We start from the raw sequence: 19539 nt of genomic DNA, 5'->3' as shown, positions 1-19539 counted from the left end.
TAATTTTTGCTCTTCTTTCTGATGGACTCTTTTGTTACCACCAGGGGCACATGCAGCCTCTCTATCACCTTTTTCTCATTAAATCGTATCTCTGAATGACACATCTTAATCACTCATTTTCACTTTGTGAAGCTGTCAGAAAAGCAAACAAAGCTAAAATCAAGTCAATGCATCAGCAATAGCTGATTATGCCAGTGCTGCAGAGATTTGATAGAGCTATTTCATGCCCAGAGTGTCACTGGCTCTACTCCGCTCCTATTGAGGTAACAAACTGCCATTGACTTGAACAGGCAAAACTGTTACTTGATAGTCACCTCACTGAAAGGGCTGGTCAGAATTGCTGGCCTGTCATTGTGGTCCCCAGAAACAAAGGAGAAAAACACTGTGCCACTCATTCTGCCCACACTTTTCCTGCCATACGTTCAGGATCACATTCAGTGACTCTTCCTCCTATCCTCTTCCTCTGTTGTGCAGGGCAGAACAAAGGGAGAGAGTAGGTCTTTAGACCTTTCCTTTTCTCCATTCATATCTTGGCTGTTTCAGTTTATGCAACTTCACCATCAACATACTGCTGAGTTTTAAAAGCTGCACACCAATAGCAACTTCCTTCATAGCCAAAATCATATTTTGGCCTGTTCCTATGGTAATTCCTCCTTGGCATTTCATCCTCCTCTCAATTATACCAAATCCAGAAGAACTCTAAATGTTCTTCTCTTGTTGACTCCACAAAACACCTGCATTATCATTTTAAAACTACAGTCATGTTCCCCCAAATTTTAGCCCAGGGGTTCAGATTTATTTATCCATCAAAACAAACAAAATAGGGGAAAAATTATCTCACCAGAAGTCTGCTATCATGTCCTCTCCCCAGATAACCATTGTCCTGCTGTTCTTCCTCTGTGAGGGGTTTATGCAAGAGAGACCTACCAGTATTGACTTTTCCTCTCTTTTATCAGCAACATAACTAAAGCTATTGATAGTCTTTACAGCTAACTGCAAAAACATGTCAGTTTATACAAATTAGAAGACAATTTGTGTTTATATCATCTGGAAGCAGCTGTCCCTGGAACTGCCAGACTACTTCATTAAGAGAAATTCCTTCAGGGTTTAAGATGCCTATCATAATGCCATATAAGAAAGAGGGGTCTTCTGTGATTCTGATTGCTTCTTCCTAAGAAATGTTAGGCAGTAATTCCAAAGACATTTTCCCACTATTCTGAGATGCTTGTTCTCAGCTGTTGATTACTTCTATCTTCTGTTATTCCATACCTCCATGTTCATCAGCTACCTTTTGTTAATACCTGACATCTATTTAAAGCCTATGTAATATAACTCACATCCCTACTTTGCAACTTTTCTGTGATATAATTTCCAAGGCACTAAAAATCAATAAGGAGGATATTGTCCCCTGATTTTTTTTACACTACTGATGTGGCTTTTCAATAGCTAATGAAAACTGCCTACAATGGCATTACTTCTTGTTCCATCAAAGTGACATGAATATATGAATGTGTCTGAAAATGCAAAATTACTGCAGCATTACAGAATGGAACAATTAAGGTTGGAGGGGATTTCTGAAAAGCATACAGTCCAAATGTCTGACCAAATTGCTATGAACTTGCTTACATCCAGTGTAGACAACAGTTTGGAGTCTTGACCCCATTGAAACCGGCAGGAAAACTCTCAGGAATGCTTGTTCAGCAGAGCACTTTGCTGAAATTAATCATACTCTGGGTCTCAAGATGTTATGTAGTTGGGTTTGTGACAGAGGCTTAAAAGACATCTTGTGGTTCCTAGCATGCCTTTCCTCATGTCAGCAACCAAAGCTGACGTTTTGCATGCAGATTCTGCAGTGCCAGGTAGTCTACACTGTCAGGAGACAAAGAGCAATCTGCAACTGATGCAGAGGCACAAAGTCTGCAAAAATATCTACGTTCTTCACTCTCCAAAATCTCTACATTTCCTCCTGTGCTTTAAACATCTCTTCCACCAGCTCCCAGACTCAGCCATCTGTTGTTACTGGAGAAGGTACTCATGCTATCAGGGCTCTGCTTGTTCCCGTTGAATTGCACTTGCCATTCCCAAATCCGCAGTGTGCCCAGAACTTACCCACTGCCTAAGATCTCTGCAGCTTGCTAGGGGACATAACAGACTACAGTTTTCATGACTGTTCATTGAGGGCATCTGAACACTCAGATCCTCAGCCTTCTGTGATTCAGCTGAAGTAATGCTGAAGACGCTGACTTCATTTCAGTATTCTGCTTTCCTGATTTCTTACTGTGACACTTGGAGATGGAGCACATGTTCATGAAAGAGTTTTTTTGAGATACTGCTTGACTTCATGCAGAGAATTTCCCAAAGCAGTGATGGTACAACCTCACATCAATGCACAGCTCTTCCACATCCCCGCAAAATGGGAGAAAAGAGGAAGGAAAGGAAGTTTACAGTCATCTTTTGGTGAAGAATAGCAAAATACCATAACCACAAATAAAGAAAAGTCATAATACAGCAGTTTTAAGCTCTCAGTGTCAGGAAGCAGAGAGGAGTAGCTTTGCAAAGACTAACAAAAGACTGGAGCAGGACTCTTAGATATTAGATAATACATGTCATTAGAAGATCTGTTTTGGTGAAGTTTGCAAATAGCATCTGTGTTTCCCTTCTCAGGAGCACAGAATTCGAGCCTTTGCCAGAGGAGAGGCTGCCATCCCTGCTGCCACGTCAGTCTTGCACCCTGAAAAGAAACCAAGTCTCATCAGAGTTGCAGAGCAGTGTCTCATTCCTAAACCAGGATGTTGGCATGGAGGCCTGGCACAGCTCCAGTCCTACTTCCCATGGACAGAACTGGTCAAGTTTTTTGCCACAAAAATAATTCCTCTATCCCATTTCAGAGGAGCAGAGAAGGGCAGGGAGTATGAATCTCCATGGGAATGTCTCTTCTAACAATAAATGTGCCAAATCAGTTCTGCTGCAAGCAGCACCGGGAGATGCATTTGCAGGTTTGCAACAGCAAACTTGCTCTCCAGAGGGTGGGTTTGTTGCTTCGTGGTGACAAAGACCTGCAAGATCACACGGCAGAAGCGGTGGCTGTGCCTGCATGGCCTCACAGGCAACAGTCTGCACGGGCCAGCGTGCCCTGCAAGAAGGCCAAAGAGCCATGGGTTTGTGCTGCGGCTTGCAGGCAGGCCCGGAGTGGCGCAGCCACTGGGGCCTCTGGGGCCTACCATTTGCTTCATGGGCATTTGAGACTTCATTTCCCAGAGCTGGGCCACTTGCCTTTCTCCTGTGCTAGGCTCACACACACAGGCCCTCTGAGGAGGGCGCTCAGCTGGTAGGGAGCAGGGGATTTTAGCTGAGAAATGCCTGGGTTGGTCTGCTTGGGCTTCTGAGGCATTGGAACTCACTGCCAGTTATGTGCAAGGTAGAGTTAAGGTTAGTTTTAGTCAGGGCTATGGCTGGGGTTGACAATGAAAATGGAGTGACAGGAAGGGTTAGGGACAGAGTGTTTGGGCCTTCGCTGTTACAGAGAGTGACCCTTGGAGTAGGTTTCCGTTAGGAATTGTTTTAAGTTCTGGCTTATGAATAAGGTTCAATATTAAGTTTATGGATTTGCTTAGGGTTTAGGGCTTAGGTATGGCTAGGGTTTGCCTGATCTATAATCTTCTGTACTCAAGTGACTTTGGGAGCCAGGGAAAGTTCTTGGATGTTACTCAGCCTGCCAGACTAGGGATGCTTTTCATGTTACAGTTAAGCTACTTCCCTGTTCTGGGTGCACTGAAACACACTCAGGTTAAGACTGTGATGCTGGAGAGGTGTTTTGGATGGAAAAATAAGGTCTATAGTTAGGACTAACATTGAAAGAGGGGTGCAAGAGAGGTAAAGGTAGGATTCAGGGTTAGGTCTAGCTCAGAAGGGTCCTTAGAAAGATCTGGTGGCAATATCCAGGGAGGAGGGATACTGGCAAAAGGATCCAGGAGAGGATGGGGGCTTGGGAGCAGTAGTAGGGAAGGTTCAACCCCATGGCAAGGGTTGTCATGTGGGGCCACAGTCTCTGTGCTGGTGAAGGGGCCAAGAGAGTGGGAGCTGAGAGTAAGTCCTCTGTGAGGAGTGAGTCCTCATGGACAGAGGGTCTTCCTAGCCCAGGGTAAACAGCTCGTGCAGTCTGAAGGATGGACCTCTTGAAAGGAAACAGCCCCATACCAAAGATGGCTCGATGGAAGAACCATCAAAACCAGCAGCGTCCAGCTGTGGCTCCATGTGTCAGGATTTGCTCTTCTGCAGTCCCATTTCCTCAGGGTCTCCTGCCTGGAACAGATGAGGACCAGTCTGAGGAGAGCTGGGCTGGTTGCTCCAACAGCTGCAAGGGAATCACTCTGAGAGGGAATCACTTAGCACCTCAGTGCTGCCATGTGCTCCGGCAATGCTGGTGTCCAGCCCTGTTTGTAAGCAGGGAGCTCATGTCTTACTCCGTGTGTGCCCCAGTGCTGCCCTCAGTGCTGTGGCTTTGGCCATCTCTTGTACCATCAAGAGGACTAGTTGTAAATGCGTGACTCTTTCTTTGCCACCAGCCATATGTCCAGCAGTTGGGACCTAGGACCTGTGACAAGGTACTGCACCTTCACATCTGTGCTGCTCAGAGGTGAAACCTTGGGTCCTAGAGGCCCCCACTCTATGACTGAATATGGTCAGGGTGGGTGGAGAAATAGTTATCAGAAAGCAACATCTGAAGAGAGGGAAAGTATGTGCTGAGAGATAGTGGGTGGATGTCTCTCAAGAAGTGATAAAGTCTAGCAACTAGCAACGCTGTTGAATCTGCAAGAACTGATAAACCCAAGACACCACGAGTCTGCTGAATCTGCCCAAGGCCACCAGCATGCTCCAGCATCGACAGCCACTGCTACCAGACCGTATCCAAGGAGGCAACAACAGTCACTGCTCTGCAAGAAGATTATGGTATTATATCTGCACCCTGTGGAAAAGCAGATCCTGAGGAACTTTCTGAATGCCTTCCTAGAAGCTGCTGGTGCACTGGGGCAAGTCTCCTCAGGCAGCCAGGGTCAACCTCCTGAGCCATGCTGTCCCTGCATAGCTCTGAGATGACCCCTATGAGTGAGTGTGTTATGAGCCTAATTATCTGCTGTTGGTAGGAACAGCTGAGGTCTGTTAAGAGCAACACCCTCATGAGGAAAAGATGTTCTAATAAATTTTGGCTCTGACTTGATGTCCTATGAGGGAAAAGGAAAGTAAAACACTTTGGTCACCTCTCCTGCAGCAAGGTGTTTTTTAGAGGAAAAAGCCATGTGGCTCCCAGCTACACAGGAGTCATTTGAGTACAAGCAGTAGGAGGAACAGGTGGGTTATCACAGAGGTTCCTCACTTTAGAGAACTGGAGGGGATGAGAAGGCATCACAGATAAACTGTGAATTGAAATAAGAAGCTACAAAAACACTCAGATAGCCTCAGTAGTAAGGGATGGTTCATTTGAATCTGTAGGCTGGTAGACCTTGGCTGGTGGTGCTAATGATGCTTTGAATGGGAACATCTGAAATGAGCATGACCTATAGGAACCCAATATTCCTTTTAGTATGGCTGTAGTAAGGAAATTCTAGGTTGCTATTTTCATTGCTTAGGAAGAACATTTATTTTAAAATATTTTTTACAAACTTCCTAACACTGGACGAGAGACAGCACTTACTGTTCATTGGGTAACATGCTTATTTCCCCCAATCCACCTTTCAATTTTTATTTATTTATTTTTCTTAAGCTACACAAGAGCTAAAAATGGTTATAAGGACTTTTCCTGAAACCCTTCATAAAACTTAAGATGGGCTTAGTACACGATGGTATGGAAAATTAGGATATTACTAAATTCTCCACTTGAGGGCAACACCACACTGCTGATTTAGTCATTGCCTTTCAGTCTTTAATCATTCCTTCATGAAATTGACCCCCTTGGCCAAACTTACAAATGTTTTACTAGACAGCTTCCCATACACTTATTTTCTCAATCTTTTTTTACACCATCTCTCACTGACTACCATGTACAAGCAGTTTTATAACTTGTTTTATTTCAGCCTCAAAAAATAAACAGCACTTTACAAGTCATTAGCCAAGAGCCATGGTTCACAAAGCACTAACACTGCTCAGCTCTATAGGCCCTGCTCAGACCTAGCTTTAGTAGGTCTGTCCTTTAGAAATTGTATAGATATAAGATTTAAGGATAAAAATGCCAGGTCTGCCAGGAGGTCCTGGCACTGTTAGTTACTGTTACTTTTGGCTTATTTTCCCCTCCTCTCTTGCCCACAGTTTAAAAAACAAAATAAAAAAGCCTAAACTTACAAGACCTCATAACTGCATCTTTTAAAACAATCTCAAATTTTTTTCCAGATAGTCCCAGACCCCAGGCACCAGGATGGAAGTTGTTTGGTAGGTTTGTTGGTTGGTTGGTTGCTAGCGTTAACACCAGTAACATTGCAGACCACTCATCACTGGAAGGGCTTTGCAGCTTAATTTAGGCATCTTCTAAGGACCCCATTTTATTAACGTCAAAATTCAAATTTAAACCACTGCATGACTTTTTTTAAAGCTTTCCACTTTGCTTTGATTGTCGACTTTAAAGAAAGTGTTAGAGCAAAGATGTAGACTTGAAACAAGACTTCAAGGTAAGTGGACAATAGTTACCAGGGAGGAAAGCAAAAGGAGGAACTCTCTACACAGTTTGCAGGATCCTGTCAATGTTAATGGCTTTATAAGAATCCTTTTTACCAACATGTAAAGGAACAAAGTCCCAGAGCACCAACAGCAACAGAGGCAAAACAGGAAATATCTTGCAACGAGTTACTCAGTTCATGAACAAGTATGTGATAGTATAGCCACCGGCAAAGATACAAGGATCTTTTTTCTTTTTCCTTTAAGCTATGCGTCTTCTTTACACTGCTGATAGTGCTACACTGCTAGGTAAGACGTGTACAGCACCACTTTGCTGGTTCCAGTACCCCCGGTAAACAGAAAGAAAAGACTCAGAATCCAACCCTCCAGTTTTAATAAAAGTATTTCTTTACCTGTACTTTTTGACACCAGTGAAACTGCAGAGGTTTAAATGTGGGAAGGGCTCATGTGGCAAATACCAGTGTCCCAGGCTCTCAAAGCACTGCTGAGTACTGAGGAATCAATACCTGAACATGTTTGAGAGGACCTAAACAGTCCAAGGGAGGACACCCAATACAGATAAGAGCCATCGGCTCAAGCAGGCTAATGGTGAACTAACAGATTAATCATGCATTTTTTTTCTTGTTTTTGGAGTATGAGCAGAAGATCTGGAACAACCCAAAGCTGGCTGAGTGTCCGCCCCCTTCACTGCCCTGCAAGAGAGGAACTGGCAAGGGTGAGGAGGAGGGGGGTTTCCAGCTCTCAACAGATTGTGTCAGACACAGAAAATAAAAATCCCAAAACTGGGGATTACAGAGGCAGAAAATCAGAGTGTGATCACTTCCACCGGGGTGGGTGATATTGCTCTAATACTGCTTCCTGTAATCATCTCCAACAACAATAAGCAATTTCTTCTAAGTGCAGGTCCTCTACAGTGAGGTCTGAAATCGCGCTCTGCCCAACCTCGCAGTCAAAAGAATAATAGAGACACCAAAACATGCTGCTGGCAACATCTGTTTATTGGTATGTTTAATTAAGCATTTAAAAATAGAAATCAACAGTAAAAATAACCTCCAGCTGCCAACTAGGCGTTACTACTGCGTAATGCTTACACAGACATCAAGACAGCAATCTACTTGCTGGAGCCCATTTTGGTGGCTAGAAATGCCCCTTTGCAGAAATGAAACCACAAGGACAGAGTCCCCATGTACGAATTAACAATGACAGGCAGTGAACCTGCTCCTTTGCTCTCCAGTGAAACAAGAAAACTGAGGGGTCCCTGACACGGTAAGGGAACCAGGTAAACATCCTTGGATGATGTTCAGGTATTTTGGGGGTCACTTGAGCAAGAAAACAGAGTTTAATGGCTTAAAAAGAGAGAACGTCTCCTTTCTAGCCTTAAATCCAGAGCCATCTAGACAGTGTCATGGAGAATGTGCTCTAGATGGCCCTGCCGGAGCAGAGATGGAGTTGGACCAGATGATCTTCAGAGGTCCTGTCCACGCAGACCCTTTGTCCTCTGCAAACTGCAGTCTTCTCTTGTGCTACACTCATTTTGATGATTCAGGATTGGCAAAAGAAGCATTTCACAACAACTCCAGAATTCACCAAGGCAGTGCCGACTGAATGAAACCATCTACCACGTCAAAACCACCCATCATCCTAAACCTAGAGAGGACAAACCAGTCTTCATCTCCCTCCCCTCAGGTAAATGGTGCTCCTTATACTTGGATTTGCCCTTTAGATATCTAGGACTTTTGATAGAGTTATCTTCACCACACACATCCCTTCATAGAAAAAATCTATGGAGAGGGTGTGAAATCCAAATTTAAGGGGCACTATTTAACCGAGGTGAGGGAGTTTGGAGCCAGTTTGTGTTGGTGCTTTTCTTTGGCAAGCAGACATAAGAGAAGGACACTGTCAACAGACCCTGACATGGAGAAGGCTTGAGTCTGCAGCAGGCACCAGGGAGGGACGAACCCTGAGCAAGGCAAAGGAGAGCCAAGTGGAAAGCAAGGAAGCGACACAATCCAGACACCTCATCCTGCATTTCAAGAGGTTTCAGGCTCTTGAGCAGGAATCATGGAGGAAATGGGCGCCGAGGAGCAAAGCCGGGGCTCTCAGGAACACCAGTGACTTCCAGCCCAGGAGGTGCCATGTGGAGGGAGGAGTTGTGGGAGCCCGGTTCCCCATCGGGCATCCCCAGGGCAGCGTGTGCCCTCGGAGGGAGCCAGCGCGGAGGCGCGGGGCGGCCCGAGGGGACCGGGGCTGGGCGGGAGGCGCCGGCAGCCCCGCGAGCCCCCGCCAGCCCCGCGGGCGCGGGCGGCCTCGGGCGGCGCCGCTGATTGGCCCGGAGCGGCCGCGCGGGGCGGGGCCGCCGGTATAAAACTTGCCGCGTCGGGCGCGGGACGGTGACAGGGACTGTAGCTGCGTGTCCTCCTCTGCCTGCCATGGCCGCCCAGCCCGCTGCCGGTGAGTGCCGCCCCGCGCGGGCATCCCTGCGCGCCGCCCTTGCTGGGGGGGGGGGGGGGTACCTGCATCTTTATTATTATTATAATATATTAATTGCTTGCAATGATTGCTATCGTGGAAGGTGCAGCTGCAGCTGTAGTTTGCTCCAGGAAAAGGATGTGGTTTGAAAATTGCAGAGCCATCGGCTCATGCTGTCCAGCATGCTAGGGCTCAGTACAGGCTCGTGGTGGCCCCTACCCATGAGCAACCTTTCAAAAGTGCCCTCAAATGATGGCGAATCCTTGCCTGGCTCTCCTTTGAAGGCAGTGCTGTCCCCAGCTCTCTGCAGTGACACTGTCCCCACCTCCCCTTCTCAGGACCAGGCTGCTTTGTGGGACAGAGCCCCAAGATGGGTTGGTGGAGCAAGTGGTGTCTCTCTGGCTCTTCCAGTCAAGCCAATCTAGCCAAGAGGGTCTGGTGAGGTGGGCTATCCTTGTGCTTGCTGGAGACTCCCTATCTTCAGGTTGGGATGGAGTAAATGCTGTCTGCCTTGGGGAAGTTCTTGTGACATCCCTGTAGAGCAGCCACCAGACTTCAATCGGTCTTTACATGGTTCTGCTGCCTTGTGACAAGTGTATGGTGCATCTAAGCTAATGAGTTGTGCTCAAAATATGTTAGGGCCCTTGTTCAGCTATGCTGTAGCCTTGCTTGAAGGTACAGGAAGAAGCTGAGTCTAGGACCAAAGGTGTTGCCTATAAGGTACTGGCCTGGAACCAGGTTCCTTGCACCAGGAGGACAGGAGCTTCCTGAGGACAAGGCTCTTTGGCTTGTTTTTCTGGCCTTGGCCCATTCATCTGGCTGAAAGTGCGGTGGGGAATGAGGAACTTTAGTAGTCAGGAGCTGCTGGCTGCCAACCTGGGGTTAGCTCTTACTGGGATGTCTCCTGCTCAGTAGGATTTGCCTGGGGTTGTTTGCCCACTGCCTGTCTGAAACACCTGAGTCTTTTCTTGTCCCACAGCACTGCCCGACGACTTAAGTGACCTGTTGAGGGAGTTCGATGAAGTGATTGAGGACTTTGACAAGGGCCCTGTGTGTCAGTATGAACAGCATTTGGAGGACCTGAAGAGGAAAGCAGGCCACAGTGTGTATGACAGCGGCATTGATGAGCTGCAGAGTGAGTCTGGGGAGAACAACAAGGAGACATGGAGGAGGATAGTATTGCTGTCAGGATGGAATGGCTTTGAGAGCACTGGGGTTCTTCTATGGTAAACCACTAAACTTACTGCTGATGCAGTCTCTCACTCATCTCTTGAGGGCTGTATGAGTAACACTTGGCCGTGTCTGGGAGGGTTGCAATGGCCATTTGTTCTAGTTTTGCTGGCCAGTGCCTGGCAGTGTCTGCTAACACTTTCTGGGCTGGCTGCTCAGGACTGCACCAGGCTTGAGAATTTTTTTTTCCCCTCATCTTCCCCATTCTCTGTAATAACCCCAATGATTCCCCATGTCTCTTCTCAGGGAACTTCTGATGCTCTGAGGTCTGTCAGAAAAGCACAGTTCCTCTTTCTTTAGCAAGAGGGCGAATGGGATGACGAAGAGTGTGGGTGAACTGGGGATCCTCTTCCATGTGTAAGTTGGGTCCCTGGTCTTGCAACTTGTGACCTTGGAGAGTGACTGATGCTATGCATCCACAGGTACTAGCACCTCCCCAGGAAGCAGTCTGAACTCCAGTGAGGAGGATCTCAATGCTCCTGCCAACACTTACCCCTCTAAAGGTAAGGTTGAAAGGCTGTTTGCCAGAGTTTCCTTGGGGGACAGGGGTGTGCTTGGTGTGAGGGGTGCCTAAAGCAATAAGGGAAGTCCCATACCTAGCACTTGAGCTCACCTCTTCCTGGCTGTATGTATGCCTGGGGTGCTTTCCACATTGGGGTGGTAAGGAGATCTGAGGCCTTGGCTGGATCCTGCAGCAGATATGAAACTGGACTGGCACATTACTTGTGAGCTCTAGACTGTCCCAGGATCTCATGCGGGGCAGCATCTTGCAGAGATCAGGCAATGCAGGAACCTTAACCTCTAGTTTTCTTTTCACTGTGCCCTGATCCATCTCTCACTTTGCTACCTTATCTCATGTGAGTGGGAGGCTGTGGTCCTCCCTGTTTTCCCTGATATTCAGCCTCAATTGCCCTTCACTGTTTTCAAGGTGCTGCTTTAGATGACACCTTCTGGGAATGTTCAGCCTTTGGAGTTGGGAGCTAAAGGGTTTGTGGGGATGGAGGTGAAGCTCCTTCTGAAGAAGTTTAGCACTAGTGGGGGTGGTGATGTCCTGAACCTGGCAGTGTTGAACAACCGCTTTGAAAGATTGTGTTGCATATCAGCAGTGCCTTCAGTATCCTCATACAAATATGGGCTGTAATTCCATGGAAAGATGCATTGACCCATGGAGGCACTATGCTCCCAGGCATTTGGCTAGGGTTATTGTAGAGCTGTGCAGCAGTCAGTCAGTTGCACATGCAGTTCTTACATAACATCCATCCCACGTGCAGAAATGTGCGCATGACTTAAAGGCAGGAGGTAGTTTGAGCAATTTTCATCAGAAACAAGGGCCAGGCACCCTTTTTAACCCAAACTGAAGCAGGAGGGCAATGGGAGGTCTGACAGGGTGTCTTTCTGTTCGCTAGCTAAGCTTGGAGACACACAGGAGCTTGAAGAGTTCATTGCAGATCTTGACAAAGTGCTAGAAGGTATGTATACAGCCCTGATCATGACACCTTGGTACAGGCATGAACCAGCCTTCATCATGTCAGTGTAACTTCTCCAGAGGTGACTGTGCTGTGGCACTGGTGTTGAGTCAGGGCATGAATAACCCCCTCTCTCTGGTGCCTCTCGAGTCCATCTTTGGGCACATTCTGCTCTTCTCCACGCCAGGAACTCATGCTGGCAGACTGCATCCAGCACAGCACAACCCCTGAGCTGGGCCTTTGCTGCTTCATCTGGCTCACAGGAGCCTTTCCCAACACTGTTCATAGCTGGGATTCTCATTCAGATGGGTTAGACCCTGTTTTTGCAGCAGGGGTGGAATCCTGGTGCCTTAGTAAATGCCTCCAGTTCTAGACCTCATCCAGTTGTCATGCATGCCATCAAGCTCTTGTTGGGGGAGGAAGATTTACTGTTTGAGCATCTTCCTTTCCTTGTACCTTTGTTGCACCAGTTTGTGGGGTAGGGGGAGGTGTCAGTACTGCTGTGCTAGAGCTGATCTGGGTTGTGAAGCCCAGCCTGGCCATAACAGTGTAAATCTCTGCAGCTTTGTGAGGTTGCATAGTCCCTGCATCTTCACAGCTGGAAACTGAGGCATGGTGGCTACAGTCCCACTCTGAAGGGGTGCTGGATGGGAAGCAGGAGGCAGTGAGATCTTCCTTTCCCTTCATCCCACATAGGCTGTGTATGTCACAATGAGTTGACTCTCAGTATCTTTTTTTCCCCTTCCCTGTTGAGTGTCCAAAATGAGTTGGCTGGTGGGGAAATGCTTTATCTGTGGGCTGAATCATACTGGGAGACACTACAAGCAAGAGTCTGGGACAGACAGACACCCGACCCAGGCTTCTCTTCCCACACTCACTGCTAGTCATGTTGGGTGGGGTTTTTCACTGTGCTGTGCAGCCCCTTGCCACTCTGCAATGGTCTCACTGTGTTTATCTCCTTCCTTGTCCTGCAGAGATGTGAGCTGTGGCTTTGGTGGAGAGTTTGGAGAGGAGTATTTGCAGCTCTTGATTCTAGAGCCTCCCTGATGTCCCTTCTGTTTCTGCGCCTCTGTCCTCCCTCTGCCTGTGCAAGGAGCAGCACTTCCATGCTACATGGTCCTAACTGCACTGGGGAAGAGCCTGCCTAGTGCCAACCACCATCTTCTGGCATAGCCACAAAGCGCAAATGTGGACTGATCATCTGAGCTGACCAGTTCTTTCCAACTTGCTTTTTCAGTTGCCTCTCTGATTGGCACCAAGAGAATGGGGATGTTGTGTCTGAGTTTCTGGAGTACCTGTTTGCACCAGTCTTTTGGCAGTGTTGGACTTTGATCTGTGGCAACTTACTGTGGTCTGAGCTTGTCTCACCGCCAGCCAGAGTGTATCACCTTCAAGAGGAAGATGGTATGTGCGGTGGTGGGTGTCTTGCTGAGCCTAAGTTGAACCACAAGTGGTAAACTGAGACCGAGCTGGATGTCCTGTTTCACTGCTCCAGCTGGCTTCTAGGAGGGCTCCCAGTGCTTTGTAGGTACCCCTCTGCTGTGGAGTTTGTAGCTCCCAGACAGACAGGATGCCAGAGCCCAAAGGAGCAGGAGTAGGACCCTGAGGTCCTGGTGTCTGCCTTGGTAGGCTGCCAGCAGGAGCAATGGGAGGCTGAGGGTGCTCTACAGCTGCAGAGCAGCTCTGTGCTCACCAGGAGATCTGCTGGTGTTTGCTGGCTGGTGATCACTGGCAATGGTACAGATGGCTCTGCTGAAGCTCCCATAAGCCTCTCTTCCATGGGCAGAGCAGGACTTGGCCAGCCCTGAGATCTGAATAACCCTTGGTGAGGGTGCAAAGCTTTGCCTTACAAGTGGGCTCGTCAACTGCTGTGGCTCCATGGACTTGAGAGGTTTCTGCCTCTGATACCTGAGGAAGAACCAGGAAGTGTTTGCAGTACTCTACTAGCACCTTGATGTCTCCTTCAGCTTCAGAAGAGCCTATTCTAATGGTGGTGTTTATCTGGACCTTTGCTCTGCCTGGATATCCTCAGATAAGGACCTTTCCTGGATGCCATGTGCCTCTGACCTCACTGTTGCTGTAAATACTGTAAAAATGACATTGTACTGTGTACAGATGGTGTATATTTTATGAACAGAAGTTTAAGCCTCTGCACTGGTCTGTCTGTTTTGTCTAGCTTGTTCCCATGCATCCGTTTCCTCTCCTGAACTGCTTGAAGTGGGGCAGGCACAGGGGTGGCAGCAATGCTGGTGTAAGGAGGAGGAGGAGGGCAGTGGGAAGGGATGCCTGTGTTGCCCAGGGTGGCTGCAAGGCTGAGTTCTGCATCATCTCTAGTGGCTGCCATACAGCGTGAGGTGAGATCTTCTGGGGAAGGGCTATAGAAGACTTCATTAAGCAGCCTTCCTCCACCTGAAGAGGAGGGGATAAAAAGAATGTGGCAGAGGGAAGGACCGGAGTCCAGTGTCAGCCCTCGGTGCTGACCCTGCTGGGAAAGCAGGGGAGAGGGAGGCTAGAGCTGAACTGCTGGAGTGCTCATCAGCAGCTCCAGGGAGGGAACAGGGTGGGTAAGCGGCTGTGGCAGAAGCTCAGATGCCCCTTTGTGTGAGTCCTGGCCTGGGGACAGCATAGATAAGCCAGCCAGGGTGTGCGGCACATGGGGTGGATGTTGCCTGGAGCCAAGCCCAGTCTTCCTTACCAGCTGCTAGAAGAGACAAAGCACAAGGCCCCTTGTTTCTTCAGGTGGCCAAGAATACCTCTACCCAACTCCAGGGAGAATATGCCTGTGGATTCTGTGAACACTGCAACACTTTAGGTGCATTTGTGATTCCCCTGTTTCCTCCTTGGTCATGTCAATGGGGACAGGTCCCACACCAGCTAGTGGCTCCCAAGAAGGTGCCTAGTGCCCTATTCCTCAGGGTGGACTGGAGTGCCTGAGGAAGGCTCCTGGTGTCTACAGCTTTGTAAGGGCAATATGTATAGGTCATGTTGGGGTGTGCTCTCCAGGGTCTTCTGCAGGGTACCTCTGCAGGGTACCTAGGGTGGCTGTGGGGAGATGGGGTAACCTGCAGCATCTCAGGGCGTGCACTGGGAGGCCTGATGCAATGTCAGGCTAGTTTGGCTACTGTGCTGTTTTACACCATGGCTTGTCTGTGCATCAGACTCAGAGTCCCCAGTTTTGGAAGAAACACGTGTAGGCCTGATTCTCTTCTTGAAAGCCACCTGCTTTACCCTAAAAATACATTGCAGGAAGTATTTCTTTATTGAAAGAAACAAAAGGCCAGCTAGACCCTTTGCCATACAGGCAGATTAACATGGTTTTATTGCTGATGGAAAGGCTAGGGTGTCTATGGGAGATACCATGTACAGATGTTGCTCTAGGGACTTGACTTGATGAAGGATGTGCCCTGGGGCATGTTTTCTTGGTTGCTGACACTTGCAATAACCCCAGAAACACAAGCTCAGGGAGCATGGGTTTGCAGCCCTCTGGTATGGCAAGATTTGGCAGTCATGAGGATACTCATGAGGTTTACCTGTAAGAAGTTTCTCCTTCACAGACATGGTTCTGGAATATGTGATGAGCAGGAGGAATTCATGGGGAGAGCATGGAGAGATTCTGCTTGCCTCTTGTGTGGTGACACTCCCCTTCTTTGCCCATGACTTTCCTGGGGAGGTGTACAATGTGCACCACAGTTGCAAGCATCTGAGTGGGAAGTGAGTCAGTTTCAGGCTCTCTCCCACCACTTTGTTCATGAGATGTGCTGTCCTTTAGGATGCTGGTCATCTAATCTGCCAACTTGACGCCCAGCTGGGACCCAAAGTCAGTTGAAGGAGTATTAATGGATGTTTATGCTGCAACTTTGAGTTCTCAGGAAGGTAGACAGCCCAGGCTGGAATAAGATTGTGCCTTTCTACTCCTGGCCCTCCTGGACAGGTGCTGTTCTTGGAAACAGCAGGGCTGTAGAGGTCAGCTGGCATTTCTGAGTGTTTCTAGATAAGCCCTCGGTACGACAGGCTACAGTGGGGGCAGTTCTTGTCATGACTCTCCTTGTGTTGCACATATGGGTGTTGGTATGCCTCAAAGAGCAGCTGAAAAATGAGGGTGATGATGATGCATTGGGGCTGCGGGTGGAGGCGATGTTCCATGATGCTTGGCTGAGTGGTGGGACTGGGCCAGCTCACCCCACTCTGTGGGAAGACCCATCTAACATCAAAGGAGGTAGGGCAGCGAGAGAGGCTGGGACCGTCCGTGCCCTGTGTGCAGTGGGCGGCTGATGAACAGTGGGACCCTAATGTCACTTGGGACATTTTTCCCCTGTGAGTCATTGCACCTTTGCAGTCTAACTCTGAGTCTGACATTTATTCCACCCACTATTGCTTTCCCTCTCTGGGCATCATAAGTTAAGGTTCGACTCTACATGGGGAGGTTGTTTTTAAAAGGCATCCCCAGCCCCACTGCCAGCCAGGGCTCTGAGCTGCTGTGGCGTGCAACACGGGAACCACCGCTTCCTGTTGCAGGAACCGCGTGCACGCGCCTACCGCAGAGGCAGTTTGCCAGATCCCATCCCAGCAAGATGTCTGAAAATGTTGCTAAGCAGCTACATACATAAATACATTCAAACCCCCAAATATGCTGCAGCTGATACAACCCTGCAGCAAAAGAACAGACCAGGGGACATGCGGGAGGGATTGTTTGTTGTGTGCATTACTGGGAGACAGCCTTGGTCTGTACTTGGTTCTATGGGTTGGCCTTTGAGACATGTGGACCACATCACTGTTGCCCATGCTGCAAGGCCAAACTGTCCCAAGAACTATGCGATCCTTCCCAGGGTTCGTGGCACCTCCAGGGCCTGTGATGTGCTCCAGTGGTACCTGCTCAGGAAAGGCCTGGCAGAAGAAAGGAAGAGCTGTGGGCAGCAAAGGACAACCCAAGCACTGATGCCACGTGTGGTTCTCAGTATGGTGTTGGTGGCTCCTGTTTGCGGTGTTGGTCCAGCAGTGTAGAAGGTCATCAAGAAGGTGTAATACGGCATGAAATACCTGGCCACAGTCAAGGACTCCATTAATCCTTGTGCATGTGTTCCAAGCCATTCCACATCTACATGCTTCTGCTCCAACATGAGCAACTCTCAGCCTGCACCCAGGAGTCTGCTATCCCCTGTCTCCTCTGCCAGGACAGGGTGTCATGGAGCCAATGCCAGCACCAGGAAAGCTTGTGATTGTGTGGGGTCCAGCCTAACCCTTGGGCATGTTCACAGACACCACTGTCAGCCACCACCAGTTTGGGGGGGGGACGTATCCTGTGTACTGCTAAGGGCTCAGTGGTCTGACCTTGCTGAGATGTTCTCATCTCTACAGGCATGGTCTCTCTCAGCTTCTCCAACAGGATGGCAGGGGAGGTCCTTTCCTGGGGACCTTTTCTGGGAGTCATTTGGGTAACGAATGGTGGAGAGGCATTGATGGCGGGCGGGCAGGCAATGATGACATCTGCCAGCCCAAAGGAATATGGTTATCCAAGGACTGCCCAGCCTGGGAGGGCTGTTGCCTTACAGCCACCTTCTAGTATGTAGCGTATTAAGAGCAGAGAAGGGCTGAGGCTAACAGAGGCAGTTAGAGTCAACTGTCCCTTTTGCGTGTTTGCAGTGCGGTTGCTGCAAAATAATCAGTGCTAACAAGCACATTCTGAGATGTGTCACTTCCACCCTCAGGCTCACTCGGAGGAGACTGGACTAGGGCCAATGAGCCCTGGGAGCAGTGAGGTTGAGCTGCATTTTGTGTGGGGCTCTGCAAAGGGTCCCCAGAGCTGCACGGGGCCTAACAGGACACGGCTTCATACTCTGTAAGGTCTGAGGTACCAAGAGCAGAGGGTGCTGGAGCAGTGCAGGGTGAGCCTCAGAGCAACCCTGATGTGTGTCACTTTGCATCCAGTGTAGGCTGGATGCTATGGCATGAACAGGAGGGTGACCAGCCCAGGCAGATGGGACTGAAGGCACCATGTCCTGGTCCCAGGATGACCAAAAGTGGTGAGAGATCTGTCCCTTCCAGGTCAGTAACGTGATGCGAAGAGGGGCAGGTGGCCTGGTAGAGAGCAAATTTTGCTTCTCAAGGCTCCTGGGGTGCCATCTTCACTCCGGTCCTTCTCATGGTCTTCCTGTCCTCCACTGCAGTCCTCCTTCACGGATTGCAGAGGACCTACTAGGTCCTAGGATTGTAGGTCCTACTAGAGGTGGCTGGGGAGAAACCTTGGGTCAGAGCAGGCATGTGGCGCCTGTGCAGGGCCGCGGTGCTGCCGGCCCCGCTTCCAGCCACGTGCTCGCCTTGTTGCGGAGCTGCTGCCTGGCAACCGTCGGCCTGTTTTCTTAGAAGCAAGAATAGCCTGTGCTGGGCTGCCAAGAGACGGGAAGTGGCTAACCAGAACTGAGGCAATCACACAGACCTCCTACCTCTGCCATTTTTTTTTCTATAAGCCCAGGTGCAAACCCAGCCTTTTGAGATAAAGCAGTGTTTATTTAGGAGTAGAGGAGGCACTACTGTGTTGTTGAGCTTAGGGCATCCTGGCAGGGCATCCCAGAGGAGGAGAGGTGCTGGAGTCCTGTACACATGAACTCTGGGGTACAGGGATGAGAGATTGAGTAGAGGTGGCCTGTAGCCCCATGTGCACTGGATGGAGGTGAGCCACCTCCTTCCCTTGCAGCACAGAGGGCATCCAGAAACCTCCCTGGCAGCCCTGCAGCTAAAATAGGGCCACCTTTCCAGCTCATGTGGAGGAAGGAAGGCAGCACACAGATGTCAGGCCTTCTGGTTGTGCATGGAGGCTGACAGAGGGGGGATGCGATCCTTTCAGCAGGTCTGGTATGATCCAATGAAGTTGTTCCCATCTGGAGGTATCTCCCGAGCTTCTGGGCAGCACGCAGTTTTCTGGCTTGGGGATTTCTGGGCCACACTGTTTTGGAAAGTAGCCATATCCATTTAGGGGAAGTATCTGGCCATTCAGACGCTCTGGCTGGGCCAGATGATGCAAGATGCTGTAACTATTTTTAGGAGATAACCTAGCCCTGGGGGATGTTGCCTGTTGCTTCCTTTCTTTTCTGACAAGCCCTCTTGTGTGGCTTAGGGGGAATCCTCCCGTGCTTATGGGATGGGGAGATGTGCCCTTTTAGGTCCTGAATTAAAAACATGTTTTCTAGCATGCTTTTAGACTGGAGCTAGAGAGGTGCCAGAGGGCAGAAAGCAGATCCCTTTGTATTCCATACATTTCCCCTTAGAAGAACATCTCATCATTCCTCACCTCTCAAGACCCCAGTTTACCCTGTCCTGATTTTATGATCTGAGTTCACCTTTGGAGCCAAACAGGTTTGCAGCAGACAAGCAAGTACATGTTGCTGTCCCCCTCCTCCAAGGGAGAGAAAAGGATCGCTAGTTTTGTGGACCAAAGGCTCGGCCGCTCTGCACCGCTAGCTGCACTGTTACCTCATCTGCCCCGACCTGGGACCTGAGCTACAAGCAGGGGTCTTTGGCCTATAAACCAAGATGTCAGGATCCACAGGGCACTTGTAGCCTTTAACGGCCTGGAGTAGCCTCACGTGGGGCCTCCACACTCATCTTGCCTATGGGCCCAGCAGACTGTTTCAGCTCAGCCCTGGCTCATCAGTCCCTGCCTCAGCTGTGCTGTAGAAGTGCCAGTCTCTTGCTCAGCCAAAGCCATGGACTG

At 49.2% G+C, this 19539-nt stretch overlaps 1 protein-coding gene across 1 annotated transcript; it reads left to right on the top strand.

The window, feature by feature from the left end:
• Window positions 1-9095: 9095 nt before the first annotated feature.
• Window positions 9096-12910, top strand: LOC104568125 (regulator of cell cycle RGCC). Its single transcript, XM_088527621.1, has 5 exons — window positions 9096-9117; window positions 10097-10270; window positions 10788-10868; window positions 11772-11834; window positions 12806-12910. Exons 1-5 carry the CDS (start codon window positions 9096-9098, stop codon window positions 12811-12813), a joined length of 348 nt encoding a protein of 115 aa, XP_088383747.1. The 3' UTR covers window positions 12814-12910.
• The last annotated feature ends 6629 nt before the right edge of the window (window positions 12911-19539 follow it).

This window comes from Tinamus guttatus, unplaced genomic scaffold (assembly GCF_059628265.1).
Source record: "Tinamus guttatus ecotype Peru unplaced genomic scaffold, ASM5962826v1 Tinamus_guttatus_pri_ptg000287l, whole genome shotgun sequence".
In the NCBI taxonomy this organism is placed as follows: Eukaryota; Metazoa; Chordata; class Aves; order Tinamiformes; family Tinamidae; genus Tinamus; species Tinamus guttatus.
The sequence above is the reverse complement of the archived record's forward strand: the minus strand, read 5'-3'. Positions and strand labels throughout refer to the sequence as shown.

Bases quoted from the DNA above. Each gene is read 5' to 3' on its own strand.
- LOC104568125 (XM_088527621.1), top strand. From the start codon at position 9,096: ATGGCCGCCCAGCCCGCTGCCG. The intron at 9,118-10,096 runs GTGAGTGCCGCC...GAAACACCTGAG, and splicing joins GGCCGCCCAGCCCGCTGCCG to TCTTTTCTTGTCCCACAGCA. The intron at 10,271-10,787 runs GTGAGTCTGGGG...ATGCATCCACAG, and splicing joins CGGCATTGATGAGCTGCAGA to GTACTAGCACCTCCCCAGGA.